We start from the raw sequence: 17,625 nt of genomic DNA, 5'->3' as shown, positions 1-17,625 counted from the left end.
CTTCATCAAATGAAACCCACAAATATAAAAGTAACTGGCAATATACCTGCTTTGTTATATATCCTCATTTGTCATAGAAATATTATGGCATTTAACAGAAAGTTAAAATAGGTTTGCTGGCATGTGCCAGCAAACCTATTTTAACTGATCATAATACATGATCAGTCCAATGTTTCCTCTCACCACTTGTGGAAAAGGCACCTCCGTAGCCAGGTGGGAAGGAGCAGCAGTGCATAGCACACGCTTCTTGATTAGACCAGGGTTCGAACCCATGACCACCAAATACGGAGGATGCGGAAAGGTCAGGGAATGACCACCGCATATTCCCGGAGCAATATGGCCTTAGTTGCTAATGCTCCTAAAAACCAAATAACAACAACAACTTGTGGGAAAAGACACGGATAAATTGCCAAATGCAGTGAGATCTATCAGGGTGTGTATACCCACTGGAATTTTGTAGAATAATACTTTATACGAAACAGTATTCATGTTCTCTTGATTTACATTTAAAATAGTTTTTTTTTTTTTTTTTTTTTTTTTAATGTGAATATTTAAGGCAATTTAATACAGAGTGAAAGTAGTATTCCATTAGAAATAGAAATCATTGAACTAAAAACAGATATTTCATCAGAACTGCAGTAAATGCAGTCAAACGCCTGGCCTGGTTAAAAATAAATAAATAAATAACTGTTTCTAAAAGATGGCTTTCTTTGACTGAATTCGTTTTGGTTCAACATACTTAAAATGATTTTTAGTTTTCTAGAATGAAGAATATTAAATGAAGATAGTGGTCAGTGCTAAACAAGAAACATTTGAAATAGTAATTTAGACAAAAGCTGTAACTTCTGTAGCTAGTTAAAATCAATAAAATAAATCGGTCAACTACTGAGTGCTGGGCACTTAGGATGAAGGATCTGTAGTCACGAATGGTCGTTAGTCTAGTATCTCAAATAGGGAGCTTTATGCTAACTGAAAAAAAAGTTTCTAGGCTTGGCCTAAGACTGAGGAACTAACAGAAAACGTTGTCTATTTAAGTCATTCCAGTTGTTTGAATGACAAATGTTAGAGAAGCGACTCAGATATCTTCCTAGAGAAGCGATTAAAGTCTTGAGTGAGAAGCGACTGGCAGGTGAGGGCCGTGCAAGACTCCGCATCTCAACACTGGCTCTCTTAGTACTTCCTTGCCAGGACAACTCCAGTTTTGAAAATTGTTAAAAAATACTTCTCGTCACAAAATTTATATATGACCTTTATAGAATTATTAACTAACTATTTAGCAACCTTTTTGTCACCAAAAGGAGAGTTGCTTAGTACAAAGAAGCACGCTATCGAAGTGCAATAAAAAATTGTTTTTTTAAATTTTAACACAAAAAGTAAATGATAGATTTCAATTGGAATAGCTAATGTGATTTTTAAATTTTTAGCTCCATTAGTGACAGAAATAGAGGGGGGACACGAAAATTACTCACATTTTCCTGTCTGGCACCGCCATTTTTAATTTTAAAAATATTTTAAAATTATATTTTAAACCTGCTCATTGAGCTCTTTCCAACGGTGTATAATAAGCTATAGGTTGTCGCTATTTTTTTGTCACCCCCCCACCTTTTACCCTCCTATTTCTCAGACAAATTTTTGTCAACAACGATCGATATGGTGTTTTGGCCCACATGATGTACAAACCCATGAAAAATTTCAAGTCAATAGGTTGAGTGGTTCCAGAGATACAATGCTGTGACAGACGGACGGACGGACAGACAGACAGACAGACAGACAACCGAGTGACATTATAAGGGTCCTTCATTAGACTATGGACCCTAAAAACATTCATTGTTATAGAAGAATTTTTAGATAATGTATATTTTAACCATGTTCACATTCCAAATATCAAGTTTTAAATAAATAAAATAATTAAATCCATCTTTAATATATATTTATTTTTATTTTTTATGTTCATGGTTTTAAAAAGTTGGACAAGCCTGTCATATTAAGATGGTCAGTCATTGGGTTAAACTAGATTATATTTCACGTATTTATATCTGATTATAGAGAATAAACGGATAAATAAAGTGTACTATCAATTTTAGGCTGCCCTCTTCGTTTTCTTTAATGGGCGTGTGAAGCAGTTAAAGGGAGAGGTGAATGAGGTAAGTTCAATCAATATGATCTTGAGCCTATTTGATCAGTGCATCCATAAATCCTGCCATCCCTCTTTTTCTGATTTTCTTCAACTTTTTTTTGTTCTGCAGTTTATACTTTTCGTGTTTCACATTTAATTATATTTGCCTTGAGCATATATCTTTTCATGCTAACTATAGAATTGTCATTAAACTTGAGTGGACTTGGGTGGTTAACTGTCCTGGTGTTTTTTTTTTTGTTTTGTGATTCTTAATGTTTATATTAATTTAGTAGCTTTGGAAGAGACTTCAGTTTGTCACTTTTTAGTGTTTGGTATGTAAATGTTAGCATCAAAGTGTATGAAGTACTTGAAATAAAATATAAGGAACTTCAAATGTATCGAAAAGTTAAAATTTATTTAAAAAACAATTGCTAATGATAAAAAATCGGTAACCTTGCATACATTCTGTCAACCCATTACTTTTTATTTCTGAGTTATAAGGACACACAATAACAGCCACACTGAAGTGTGGTTCTGCTTGTGTCTTATATGTAACCAAACAATTAACCACTAATTTTATAGGATCAATATTAGCAGTAACAAATGATGCAAGGAAGCAAGTTTATACAGCAACATAAAAAAAAAAAAACCACTCCCCACATCATCTGTCCAAATCATCTAATGATTTGTCTAGTTCCTCCTTAAATTTTATTCAAACTACCCACCTTCACATCATCAAATGGAATTTCCAACAATTAACTACTTGCTGGCTGAAAGCAAATTTCCACACGTTTGTCCTGCAATCATCCTTTCCCAGTTTATATTCATGCCCTGTCATGTATCTGAATGAGAGAAAGGATGGCATCAGCATTTGGCTTATCCATTCAAAGCCCTTAAATGCCTGAATCAGACCTCCTCACAGGTATCTAACTTCCAGACATTTCAGTCTGCAGAACTCTGGTCTTTCTTGGTAAGCTTACTCCCCCCCCCACCTATATTGTTGCCATTCTCTGCACTAATTACAACAAATCAGCAGTCATCGTAAAGTGCACACTATGGTCACAGATGCTGATTTGCCTAATAAATCCCCAAACAAATAAACAAACAACAATCATCTTAGTGAGGTTTTCAGACCTTTATGCAGTACTTAAGATGTGACTTAACCATTATCTTATACAATGGAATATTCACCTCCTTATTCCCCATTGGTAAAATTCTGTTTACCATTGACAAAACCCCATGAGCTGTCCTGGCAGCGCTGCTCAGAAAACTTCATTAGTGACTGCATATTTTCCACCCATGTTTTAATTTCCCACTGCTCTTGGTATTGTTATTATTATTATTATTATTATTATGATTATTAGCCATATGGTTCAAAGAAATCTGACACTTACGCTGCACCAACCAAAAAAAAAAAAAAATTGATTTACCCCGAGAGAGAGAGAGAGAGTCAGAAATAGAAGGGAATCACCAAGAAGGAGAAGAATGATGATAAATATCCAGCTCAGGATCCCAGGTTGCCAAGCCCATACTCACCAGATGTGAGCCCCTGGGACTAGTATGTTAATCTGGTACGGTATGTCATGGCAACTCGTTGTGAATATAGTTGGCTATGTACAGAAATGATGCAAATGCACTAACTTGCATATTAGTTAAACTATTTACGTAACCTGAGGCTAAACTATAGCATAATCTAAATTACTCCACACCATCAGGCATCTCTTATATTGTGGATTTATACTTCACAACTGTCATCATTCCAACACTGGGATACCTGCCAACCCACTGATGAGGAGCCAGTAAGCTCTGAAACGGTGCAGTATGGGTGATGGTATTCGCTGAGAATAAATAACAACAGTCTTCTCCTGTGGTGAAGTGTTACTTATTCGAGGTAGTGCAGTATCATGGAAACTCATGAAGGTATTCACAATATGAGATATACTTAATGATGCCAATTTATAACTACTTATGTAGTTGGCTAGGTACAGAAATGATGCAAATGCACTAACTTGTACATTAGTTAATCTGGTATTAATGTTACCCATGTGAAGTACCTTGCATTGTCAATATTAAACTTTTAATTGCCACCTCCCAGCCCATCTACCTAATTTTTTCAGATCCTGTTGCAGTAGCATACCCTGATCACTGTCATTAACCACCCTACCAACCTTCATATCATCTGCAAACTTAGACATTGATATGCCTTAATCAATATCATTAATAAATACTGAAAACAACAGTGGTTCTAGCACTAAACCCTGGGGAACTGATAATGGAAAACTAAGAAGAGCAGTGCCCGTTGATAACCACTCTGTTTTCCTTCCACTCAACCATTCCTTTATCCATAGCAGTAATGTATCCCTAATACTACACTGCTCCAATTTGTACAGTTGTTTAGCATGCGGAACAGTATCTATAGCTTTTTCGAAATCTAAGTATATAATGTAAAAATTATATTTTGATTTCAGTTCATTTGTTACTGAATCACAATATTCAATCATATTAGTCAGAAAATATTGCTCTTTAACAAAACCATGCTGTGATTATGACCACCTAGAAAGGTCCTTCATTACTTCTTTAGCCAGTGACTCCATTATTTTCCTGTAACAGAAGTCAAGCTTATGGGTCTGTAATTCCTTGTAGTAGTGGCATGTGATGCAAGAAAGCATGTGTATGAGCTTATGCAGCATCAACCAAAAAAAAAAAAAAAAAAATCACACCATTCCCTCCAAATGCCTGTCCAGTTCCTCCTTAAATTTATTCAACGTATCAACTTCCACAACGACAGATGGAAGTTTGTTTCAGCAGTTAACCACCTGCTGGCTAAAGGCAAATTTCCGCACATCTATTCTACATCTGTCTTTTCTTAATTTGAATGTATGCCCCCTTAGGTTCTTAATCTGAACAAGTGGAAGGATCCCATCAGAATTCAGCGTGCTCAACCCATTCAAGGCCTTATACACCTCAATCAGATCACCGCGCAGATGCCTAGTCTCCAGCCACTGCAATTTGCAGAGCTTAAGCCTCTCTTGGTAAGAGGATCCCTTCATTCCTCTCACCCATCTTGTTGCCCTTCTCTGTACACTCTCAAGTAAATCTACATCCTTCCTAAAATGAGGCCTCCAGACCTGTACGCAGTACTCAAGGCATGGCCTGACCATTGCCTTATACAGAGGGATAATCACCTTTTCCCTGCTAGCAAAATTCCTATATATCATTGACAAAACCCCATGACCTGCCCTGACAGCCTGTCTGCATTGCTCAGAAAACTTCATATCTGCCTGCACAATTACTCCCAGTTCTTTTTCATTTTCTACCACCTTAAGTGTAGTACCACACAGTTGGTACGTTTCTCACGGGTTTCTTCTACCCATATGCAGTACTTTGCATTTGTCAAGGTTAAACTTCAGTTGCCACTTCTTAGCCCATCTGCTTAAATTATCTAGATCCTGTTGCAGTAGCACACTGCCATTACTGTCATTAACAACCCTGCCAACTTTTGTATCATCTGCAAACTTTGACATTAAGCCTGATATACTTTCATCAATATCATTGATAAATATACAAAACAACAGTGGACCTAACACCAAATCCTGTGGGACTCCACTAATAACATTAGTCCACGAAGGGCAGCACCCATTGATTACCACCCTCTGTCTTCTCCCACTTAACTATCCTTTTATCCATTGTAGCAACTTACCCTTAATACCATTCTGCTCCAATTTGTACAATAGTCTTTCATGTGCAACACTGTCAAAAGCTTTCCTGAAATCCAAATAGATGATATCAAAATTATTTTTTGCATCCAGTTCCTTTGTAACCACATCATAATATCCTATCAAATTTGTCAGACAAGACTTTCCCTTAACAAACCCATGCTGTGTCTGAATTATTGCTGCAGTCTTGTCTAGATGATCCTGCAATGCATCTGTAACCAGTGACTCCATTATTTTACCTGGAACAGAAGTTAAGCTAACTGGTCTGTAATTACTCGTGTCACCCTTTGATCCCCCCCCCCTTTGTGAATTGGGGATACATTTGCACATCTCCAGTCTGTGGGAACCTCCCCTGAGTCCAAGGATGCTCTCATAATTATGGCTAAGGGTTTGCTTAGTTGCTTTGCCGCCTCCTTTAATATAACTGGATAGATCCCATCCACCCCAAGTGCTTTTCTTATGTTTAACTTCAACAATTTCTCCTCCACTTTGCTCTCAGTTATTACAAAATCATTAAGTATCCTGCTACAATTTGATAACCTTCTGCCATTTCCAAACCTTAATAACTTCTTGTGTGTGAATGTAGATGAAAAATACTCATTCAGTTTGTTTGCTATCTGGGCAGGATCATCAACAGTCGAACCATCGATGTCAAGTGGACCAATCAGATTCATCCCCTTCCTTTTAGAGTTTATATAAGTAAAGAAATCCTTTCTCTTTTTATTAGCATCTTTTGCCAAGGATTTCTTGTAATCTGCCTTCGCCTGCCTAACCTCCTTTGTGACCTGATTACAGACTAGCTTATATCTGCCATAGGCTTCTGAGTCACTTGATAATTTATATGCATCCCATGCATTTTTCTTCTCTTTTACGAGTCTCATTAGTTCATTTGATAACTGTTTAGGCCTAAACCTTCAACAGTATTTCTTAATAGGTATGAAACTTTTAGTAGCATCCACAATTAATTCCTTGAATGCTTCTCACTTAGAATTTACTGTTGGTAACATCGTCAGTTTATCCCACTGTACAGAATTTAAAAACTTTCTGAGCACTGTACTCACCTTTACGGAAGCAAAAACCCTTTCCTTTACCCCTGATGGTAATTATATCTTTAAGTAAATCTCACATCAGTACACTGTGATCACTGCCACCTAGTGGTTCCTTTATCTGCAAATTCTTAATACACGAATGATCACTGCTGATAACCAGATCAAGTCACCCTTGGGTCCCATTTGTGAATTAGGGACGCATTAGTATAGGCACATGATCCAAGAAAGCAAGTGTATACAGCATCAGCCAAAAAAAAAAAAAAAAAAAAAACCTTCCCATTTCACTGATCCATTCATTCCAAATGTTTGTCTAGTTCTGCCATGAATTTATTTAAGTTATAAACTTCCACAAGAACAGATGGAAGTTTGTTCCAGCAATCAACTACCCACTGGCTAATGGCAAACTTCTGCAGATCTATTCTTTAACTATCTTTCTTCAGTTTGAATCTATAACCCCCTCATGTTTACAATCTGAGCAAGAGGAAGAATCCCATCAGCATTGAGCTTTCTCAATCCATTTAAGGTCTTATACACCTCAATCAGATTGCCTCGCAGGTGCTTCATTTCCAGAAGCTGCATTGCCTAAGGTAAAGGAAGCCTGCACGAGAAGCATGCAAAAATTTGATGAAATTTACCGGTAAAAGTACTTTGTACTTTGCCTTAATGGTATTTGTATTGTTGCTTGCTCGGTAAACAGATGGTGGGTGTTCAACATGGGATTCAACTTCTGGAGGAGAAGTTGAATCCCATTTTCAGCAACCTATGTAAAAAATATGGCAATAGATAAAAAAAACTTACCATGCACTACTCGCTTGTCCATTGCGATGCTTCTCATTGTTTTTTGCGATGTCAGTTTTAAATCTAATATCTTCCCTTTATTTTTTACAATGTCTTGTTTGGTTTGGTCATCAACCTTATAATGGTTCTTTATAGATTTAACGGATGCACAGTTTTAAAACTTTTGAATAATTTCAAGTTTTTGTTTAATTGAAAATGCAACTGTTTTCATTTACCTATCATTTTTGTAATTTCTAAACAAAAAAAAAAAAAAAAAAAAAATGTTATCCCTGACATAAATAACAAAATAAAATTTTTCTCTTTGCGGTGTGACGAAACACAACAATCGAAGTGATGCCCTAAAACAATCTCTCTCTCTCTCTCTCTCTCTCTCTCTCTCTCTCTTTTTTAGTGTTGGGTGTAAAGACAGTGGGGGGTTGCAAGATAATATCTCCCAATTTGGACTTTATAATGCCCTGCTTATTTATTACTTGAATTTTATGGTTTCTGGTTTATTTTTTTAAATTTATTTTTTTATTTGGAGTCTTGAAGTGTCCCGGTTAAACCGATCGTGGTAAATCGTATTTTTTCTGATGCTGTATAAGCTTGCTTTCTTGCATCATATGCCACTACTAATACTAACTAATAATTGGAAGGCAGGAATTTTCCACCCTTTTTAGGAACTAGCCAGATGTGAACAGATTTCGAAGAAGGAAAAACACCAATGAAATAAGAAAGCATAAAGAGGCGACACAGTAAAGGAGCAAGCTTAGAAGCACAGATTTTGAGAGCAAGTGGAGAAATTCCATCAGGACTTGGAGTTTTTCTGGGCCTCAGTATTGTTTGGAATTCTTCTAACATTCTTCTGTCAAAGGCCATAGGAGGCAGTGATTTGAATTTACAGGTATGGTAGGAAGTGTTTTAATACTAACATTGATATAAGACAGCATAAAAGTAGGATAGTGATTCTTTGCTGTCCACATTGATGATTTTGGAGCATATTTTTTGAAGACGGAAAGCTTCTAAATACTCTTTACTTATGGAGGTGGTGGTATGCCATCATATGTTAGACTCTTGAAGGATGTATTCTTCAGTGATGGTATAGAAGTTCTAGATTACCTTCTTGAAAATTCTGAAGCTTAGTAAATCTAGCATTTGTCAACATATCAGCAGTTCTGGAGCTTTTATTAAGCTTGACCTAAGGAAAAACTCCAGAAATTAAAAAGTAATGAAAGTTCCTTTGTTTACAGTGAATCCGGTGGTGGAAGGGTGAAATTAAGGGATTTGAATGTGTAATTTCATACACTATTAGCTAGCTGGGGAGGAGGAAGGATGCACTCTGGAATAGCAGCCATGGACACAGAAATACTACCTTGTCCTGGCTTAATTCAGTATTTCAAGCATGTTCTGCAGGCTGACTAAATTGTTTTTTTGACTTGTATGCATTCTTATTTGTTGCTTTGTGCTAACTTTCGGTCTATTTTTTTGCTTTGTGAGAGAGGCAGAATTAGTTTACAAAGGTTTTTTTTTTTTTTTTCCCTAAAATTAACATGGAATGAATACAAAATTTGTATATTATAAAGCTACATAACCATTTTTTTTGAAGAAAGAGAAAATATTTAGAAAGAATATTTTTTGGAGTAATTATTGGTTTGCTTATGCACTTTTGTAGCCAAGTGCCTTCCTTTCTAACCTTTACTTATTAACACCATTAACTTCTTTGAATAAAGGTGATTTTTAATAGAGAAATAAATTTTTCTCTAAATAGAGAATGCAGTAACATTATTGCACTGGGTTGTTATGTGGGCCTTAATCATTGTCAGCTCACATCGATTTTTTTTTTTTTTTTTTTTCAGTTTGCTTGTTATTAATTCTACCCATCATTGTTATCTGTGCTGTATCACAGGATATCTGATGTCAGTTTTTTTCCCCTACCCTTCCCTTTTTTTTTTTTTTTTTTAATTGGGTGAGGTCACTCTGATTTCCTGCAATCAAGGGCCAGTTGTCCATTTTACTTCCCCTCCTCCATTATTCTGTCTTCATGAGATGAGAGTGAACTTCTTTGAAGTAGGAACGGATTGACATGCAAAAGGGCACCAACAGATTTCCTGGTATCACAGCTCCCCAATCCTGTTTCAAAGCTTACGCTTATCTCATTAATATTGTATTTCTTTCTTTTCTCTAACATATATGTCTCTATTATGTTAAAGTAATCAGTCATGAGAGCTTTGTCAATGCTTGCTTTGTGTCAAATCTTGCAATCACTTGTCATTTAGTTACCAAGAGAGGTTTTATCATCCACCATGGTACATTTATGGATGAACTGCAGTGGCAAATAATCTTACTCTTTGTTTTTAATTGGCCACAAAGCCAACTACGTAATGCAGTTGGCTTTGTGGCCTCTCAAAGAATTACCTGTCAAGAGGATTCTTCATGAAACTTTAAATAGTGCTGTATTAGCTAGAGTTCAAAAATTTTTATGCCCTCTGTCTTTATTTACCTTAGTTATGAATTAAGAGATGCTGATGTAATGCAGTGAGATGCTTTGTAATTCAGATTATACTTTTTAAAGTTACAGAGCGTGCATGTACTGAACATGCACACTGAACTGAATTTATATTGATTTCTGGTGCATTGTAATTCTGGGCTGTTCTGATATATCTGTTCGTATTTAATAATTTTGAAATTTTCATTATCAGTCATTTTACTTTTCTTAGCTTTAGTGGATGAGACTTTTTAGTAGGTTATTTATTTTTAAAAATTTACACAAAATAAATACAAATTTCGCTTATTTTAAAGATGCATTTAAAAGTTTATGCAACTTTATAATAAGTATCAATTATTAGATAAAGATAGAATGTTTAATGTTTTACTGAAATAGATTTTATGTTTAAATTTGTATTATTTTGTTATGTTAATTTCAGTTTTATGGCAAAAAAAATCTTAATGTCATTAATAGGCAATTAAAACATACCATAAAAGTATTAATGTGCAACAAGAATGGAAACAATTTCATTATCTTTGCTATTGGGAACTTTTGTGGTGTAATTGGTAAGTGGAAAATTTTATAAAGAAATTAGTTTTTATTTGATTTTTGTAAATTTTTATGGCTAACTGAAATGCATCTTGTTGATAATTAGGTTGTATATTAGTGAGAGCAAATTTAAAGGACATGCAAATTTTAATTAATATTATATTATTCAGAAAAGTTTTCAAAGCAATAGTGTATAGCTTGATAAATAGAATATACTACATTTTTATATGCTTGGGGTGAAAATTCCACATTCTTGATTTATAATTTTTTTAGTAGGCTTATTTTGTTAGTAGCTGTATCATTATTAAACAACTCAAAACAAAGTATGTTCTCTTTGACCTAAGAATCAAAGTAAGAGTTAAAATAAACAATTTTAGAATTCACTAAATATGTAAAGTATAAGTAGCATATTCAAAATTGTGCGATAAAGTAATCTCCAGCCTGGCCCTTTGCGGCAACCAACACACATACACACAAGGGTTTTTTTTTTTTTTTTTTTTTCCATTTAAAGTTGCATTGTTAGATATTGTCAGTTTGTGCTTACAAAAACCATACCAAAATTCTTTGGAATTCAGATCTAGAAGTTCATGAAATTGCATCAATTGATATAGAAGTATTATTATTGCATTAAAAAAGGGTCAAAGGAACAACAAATTTTAGTAATACCTGGCAGAGTGGGGGGGAGGGGGTCTATGTGCACTGGGGTGAAACTCACCACAGTGCACATAGACCATTTGCACCTGTACCCCCCTCCCTCCCTACAAACTGATGAAAAATAGCAATTGTTATTGTAATATTCGTTCCAAGTCCTTGGACGTTGAAATTTTTGCCACATTTTTTGTTAAATTTTAATTGAAATTTCTTCTTACTGCACTCTTTAGGGGCCATATCATCAGTTTACACAATGTTGTAATTATAAAACATGAATTCGATAAATTTATGTCAAATACAGGTAGTTCCCGAGTTTAAGAGTTTTTTTTTTTTTTTTTTTTCTCTCCCAAATATCAAGTATCAACAGAATCGAAAAATGAACATTAATTGCAATATATAAAGGCTAAAAATTCATAAATATGGCTTTTCAAACCACACAATATACATTACTACTGTGTGTGCATTTATATATTCAGGCAGAAATAAAGAGGAAGGTCCAACTCAAAGAATTTTTGAGTTTTTTAAATTTCATATTTTAAATAAATTATTATTTAAAAAAATAATAAAATGAGCCTGGTACAAAATTACAGAGAAGAACCTGAAGTATGTTTGGAATAAACTCTATCATCATTTTATTGTTAATTTTGAAGGATTTCAAGAACCAGCAGAGATCATACAAAATGAAATAGAAGCGGTCATTAATATTGCTAACCAGTTGCATCTTGAGGTTTCTACAACTAACGTCACTGATCTGCTTCAACCACACAATGGATAGCTCACAAATAATGACCAACTTGAAATGGCAAAATGTGAAGAAGCCGGGGAAAAAGGAGATTTAACAGATGAAACTCCTGTTTGTTCCTTTACTTTCAAGGGGCTTTAAGAAATTTTTCAAAACATAGAAAAAGCAATTGAGATTTTTGAGTCACAATTTGAGCACACTAGAAAAATTGCTACAGATTTAAAAAAATGCTTATGCATGCTATTGTGAAATTCCTAAAGAAAAGAGAAGGCTGTCTTGGAAACACATGACTCTTGAAGTATTTCCTAAGAAGTGGAATACTATGGCCATAGTTGCCGATGCACCGAATAAATCCCTAAACCAATAACAACAACAGCATTTCCGAAGAAGAAAATGACTCCTTGTGCTTCCAACAAACCAAGTGCTGAGCCAACAATGAGTGAAGAACAACCAACTAGTGTGCATTTAGTTGATGTTGATGAAGAACATTCTTTAACATTTGTATGACATAAATAATTTATTTATTATTGTAATTTTTTGATTTTAAAGGCTATGTTTTCATTTCTTTGGATAAATAAATCATTGTTTAAGCATAAACTAATGTTTTGGTGACCTTCATTTAACATTACTATGGTCAATTTTCATTGTTGAGAACACAACTTGTTTTTAACATTACATCTACGGGGAAAAAAATTCCCACTCTACGAGTTTTTGCTTTACGAGCTCTTAGGAACGAATTAACTCATAAATTGAGGGAACTACCTGTAAACACAACACAAAAAATCACATTAACTAAAGCAGTGTTCCCCAAAGCGTGGTATGCGGCAAAAATAAATCACTAAAATTCAAAAGAAGCCATGAAATTTTCAAAATAATTAAATCGACAGTATTTCTGGCTGTACAAATTGTAACTAAAAGCCACTATTTTAAGTGCTGACATTTTCGTTTTATGGTTTTTAGGTTCCCTTTATTTGTTTATTTCACAGCAATAGCTTGTGGCTAATTCTTCATTTGTTTACTGCAAACAAGGCAACGACTTCGTCACAGCCTATAAAGAATACGTTTTATAACCTTTTATTTATATAGGTATCTGTACTATATGCAGTTTGTGGTGGGATCATCTGTTGACAGGTTACCTTGGTGAATGCCTTTCAAAGGACAAAGAAATAATAAAGCTATATAGATGCACAGAAAACTGAAATGAGAAAAATTCAATCAATCATAGGGATTTTCAATCTTGGATTCTTTATCCTTGCCACCTTTTACAAATAATATCACTTGAAGTCCGGCAGACAGTGCGTGCAGTTGGGATAGAATATGCTTTTAGTGAAGACAGGATATTAGAGCTGGAAAAGGAATTAGAAAATGTGAATTGGAATATCATCAGTTTGGCTGAAACAAGAAGAAGAAACGAATCAATTATAAGTTTATCAAGTGGAAATCGGCTGTACGCCAATGGAAACAGTGAAAGGAGTGAAGGTGGAGTTGGCTTTCAGGTCCATAAAGATATAAAAAAAACATTTTGGAATTCAAAAGTACATCACCAAGGGTGTCAAGACTACTACTCAGGATTTCTAAGAGGTATAAGCTGAAGGTTATAATGATTCATGCACCAACATCGAGCCATGATGATGAAGAGGTTGAAGAAATGTACACTGAAATTGAGTCTTCTAGATGAGCAGAAAACCCACTACACTATTATTATGGGGGACTTCAATGCTAAGGTTGGAAAAAGGCAAAACAGCGCAGAAAGAGGAACTATAGGAAATTTTGGAATTGGTGAAAGAAATAAAAGAGGTGAAAGACTTGTGGAATTTGCAGAATCTCGAGGAATGCCAGTAATGAACACTTTTTTTCAAGAAAAGGGTGAACAGAAAGTGGACATGGAAGAGCCCAAATAGATTAACAACTAATGAAATTGACTTCATCCTCACTAACAGAGATATATCGTGAATGATGTTACTGTCCTGAACAAGGTAAATGTTGGAAGTGATCACAGAATGGTAAGATGCACACTTGATATAGATGTAAAAAAAGAAAGGAAAAACCTGACTCGAGTAAATAATACGAAGGTCTTTGAGATAACAGAAGAGGAGAAAAAGCAGTATGTATTGGAACTTAAGAACAAGTTTGAGCTTCTGCAAACTGCTCAGGACCAAGATATCGATGAGGAATATTACAACTTTCTGAAAGTGATAAAGCCCAAGAAACCTATAGGTAAAAAGAAATCCAAAGAAGAAAAAATCAGTCGAGAAACACTTGTCATGATGAACCGAAAACGACAAATGAAGAGCAAGAAAAACACTGACAGGAAGAAAATTGAGTATACTGAGTTATGCAAAGCCATTAGAAAGAGATTCAGAAAGGACATAAGAAAATTTAACACAAGAAAAATAGAACAAGCATTAAGGGAAAACAAAGGATTTAAATCAGCAGCCATCAGCAGTAATACAGAAAGACAAATGTTAGTGAAACTGAAGAATAACAATGGTGTACTTATAAATAGCACAGAAGGGACAATTCAAATAGCAGAAGACTACTATAGAGAATTATACAAGGAGCGAGGGAATGATGCCAGCATTCGGGAAGATGGATTGCAAATTAATAACACATATGACATACCCAATATCCTTCCTGATGAGGTAGAACATGAGTTGAAGAAAATGAAGAATCGGAAAGCCCGGGGGAAGATAAAGTTACTGTAGAGTTGTTAAAATTGGGAGGAAGAGACATGGCACAAAAACTGGCAACACTCTTCACAAAGTGCATTAGAAAAGGTGTGATGCCTGAGTGGAATAATGCAATCATAGTTTTGCTGCATAAGAAAGGAGATAAATAAGAAATTGGAAATTATAGACCAATTAGCTTGCTATCCCACATCTACTAATTTGTTCACAAGGATCATTACTAACAGATTAGAAAGAATACTTGATGAGAATCAATTGAAAGAGCAAGCTGGCTTTAGGACAGGATTCTCAACTATGGATCACCTTTACGTAATATCACAGCTAATGGAGAAAACAAATGAATATAAAACACCATTATGCCTGGCATTTGTGAATTATGAAAAGGCATTTAACTACATACAGCATAAGGCAATGTTTCGGGCACTGGAAAGACAAGGCATAGATATCCCATATATAATGATTTTGAAGAAAATATATGAGCATGCTATCTCCTTTATTAGACTAGACAACGCAGTAGCAAATTTAAAATTGAGAAAGGGGTTCGACAAGGAGACACAATATCTCCGAAGTTGTTTACTGCTGCCCTTGAGGAAGCTTTCAGAAGATTAGACTGGTCATAGAAAGGAGTCAATGTGAATGGAGAGTACCTAAACCATTTACCATTTGCAGATGACATTGTGGTCATAAGCCACGATCCCAAAGAATTAGAGGAAAATCTTAATCAGTTATGGAGAGTTAGTAAGGATTTTGGACTAAATATGACTAAAACAAAAGTAATGATGAACAAGTATGCCAAAGAAAGGGATATAATGATTGAAGGAGCAGTAATTGAAAAGGTGGAGTCATATACTTATCTGGGACAAGTTATTAGCTGTAATAATGATAAATGGCTGGAAGTCAAGAGAAAAATAAATTTTGGATGGATAACATTCAGGAAATATAATCACATACTGAGGAGCAATATCCCAATTTGTCTGAAATGTAAAATAATGAACCAATGTATACTCCCCACCATGACTCATGGAAGTGAAACTTGGGCACTCACCAAAAGAATGGAAGAGAAGCTGAGAACTACACAGCGAAGAATGGAATGAATTATATTGGGAATCAGACTGTTAGATAAGAAGAGAAACACATGGATTAGTCAGCAAACTTAAGTAAAGGACATTCTTATCAAAACTAAAGAACTAAAATGGTCTGGGGTGGGACACATATCTCGAAGACATGATGACAGATGGACTAAGAAAATAATAGAATGGTGCCCAAGAAGAGCTAAGAGAAAACCTGGAAAACAACAGCGGAGATGGAAAGATGAAATTCATGAATTTGTGGGTAGTAAATGGATGGCCATTGCACAAAACAGAAGGAACTGGAAAGTTGTTGAAGAGGCTTTCATCCTGCAGTGGATTGAAAATGGCTGATGACGATGACGCTTTTAGTGAAGTTAGGCACAGTGGCACAGTATAATTTGTTTCATGCCATTTCTACTAAAGAGATTCTGTCGCTTTCAAATGTATGCTTTTTGTCATTAATGCAGTATCATAAATATCAACGTCCATGCAGATGAAAATTTCCTTGTAGATGAACTTCATTATGGGAGAGCATGCTATTTAATAGAGATTGGATCTCAAAGTGTATTTAATGTGGTAATAGGAAAACTAATGGCATAATTGCATTATACAGTTGTGATATAAAAGAAAACTAATGACATTATCTAAATAAGAGGAGCATCAATATTTTTTGTTATATCTGCTTGAAGATGGACTATCCCATTTGTTCATCTTTTATAAGACATTTGGTTTGGAATAAATTAAACAAGCATCACAGCTTAAGTTTGCTTTTATTTAATGCAAAATACCCCAATTTAATAAATGCATTGTGTTTATTAATAAAGTGCATTTAATACAGTTGGATTTTGTGAGAGAGAGAGATGCATCACACAATGCCAAATTCAAACGATTTATGTGGGACTTGTGAGATGTAGTTCATTTACAAAATCCAAACCTGTGCAACTAATTCCCCACAGACAGCATATGCACTTATTGATAGCCATTTTGAATATTGGGTTCAGACGTGATGTTTTGTAGGGACATCTTTGGGATGATGCAACTGTCCTCTTCATCTTTCGCTGGCTATTATCTATCAGTTATCCTGACCTACCAGATCGTGGTTAAAATTCTGTATCACTCATTAGCTTGCTTCTTATATCAACTTTGACCATACCTTGATTTCAAAAAGCTGAAGCTCACACTTGCTCAAGCTTAGAAAGCTCGCACTCACCAAAATATTTCTGATTTGGAAACCTGCATTTGTACCTCTTTGGAGCTCATACCACTATAAGCTCATACCGCAAGCTATATTAGTCTCTCCTAATTTCTGGTGTTTCTGCACACTTTTATCCTTGTTATCTACATACCTCCCTTCTTGCAATGTTCACTACCTTCAAAATGTGGGCAATGGGGGGGGGGTCCCACTAGGGGACCAACGGCTAAAAGTCTGAGGAACAATGCAATCATGCACAATACACTTTTTTGAAAATTTCTGGCTTTCACAGAGTTCTGTGCTACACAAATAGAGTACACAACATTCAGATGGGGGGAACCCATGGGCCATCAGACAGTGAACACTTTATACGTTACCTTCAAAGGGGTACCCGCTTACTGCTGAAAGGAGAGTGAGTTAATTTGAGTTGACTCAATTTTTAGTAACTGAATAATTTAACTGCTACTTTTACCCACATTAGAGGGATTAAGTAATATCGGAGTTGGAAAGACTGAAATGTCACAGCTGATAGCAAACTAAGTTTGAATCATAGTTATTCTTCTAGCTGAATTTGTAACAAACTTGGCTTTC

General features: G+C 35.1%; 1 protein-coding gene across 1 annotated transcript in view; it reads left to right on the top strand.

Moving 5' to 3' along the window:
- Window positions 1-17,625, top strand: part of LOC150079015 (tetratricopeptide repeat protein 39B-like) — a 358,313-nt gene that overhangs the window by 250,462 nt on the left and 90,226 nt on the right. The window contains exons 12-13 of the mRNA XM_090382637.1: window positions 2,085-2,144; window positions 10,618-10,709. Of these exons, the coding sequence (XP_090238763.1) occupies window positions 2,085-2,144; window positions 10,618-10,709 (152 nt within the window). The remainder of the gene's footprint in view (window positions 1-2,084; window positions 2,145-10,617; window positions 10,710-17,625) is intronic.

This window comes from Mastigoproctus giganteus, chromosome 10 (genome assembly GCF_048544385.1).
Source record: "Mastigoproctus giganteus isolate SK-2022 chromosome 10, ASM4854438v1, whole genome shotgun sequence".
Taxonomy (NCBI): domain Eukaryota; kingdom Metazoa; phylum Arthropoda; class Arachnida; order Uropygi; family Thelyphonidae; genus Mastigoproctus; species Mastigoproctus giganteus.
The sequence above is the reverse complement of the archived record's forward strand: the minus strand, read 5'-3'. Positions and strand labels throughout refer to the sequence as shown.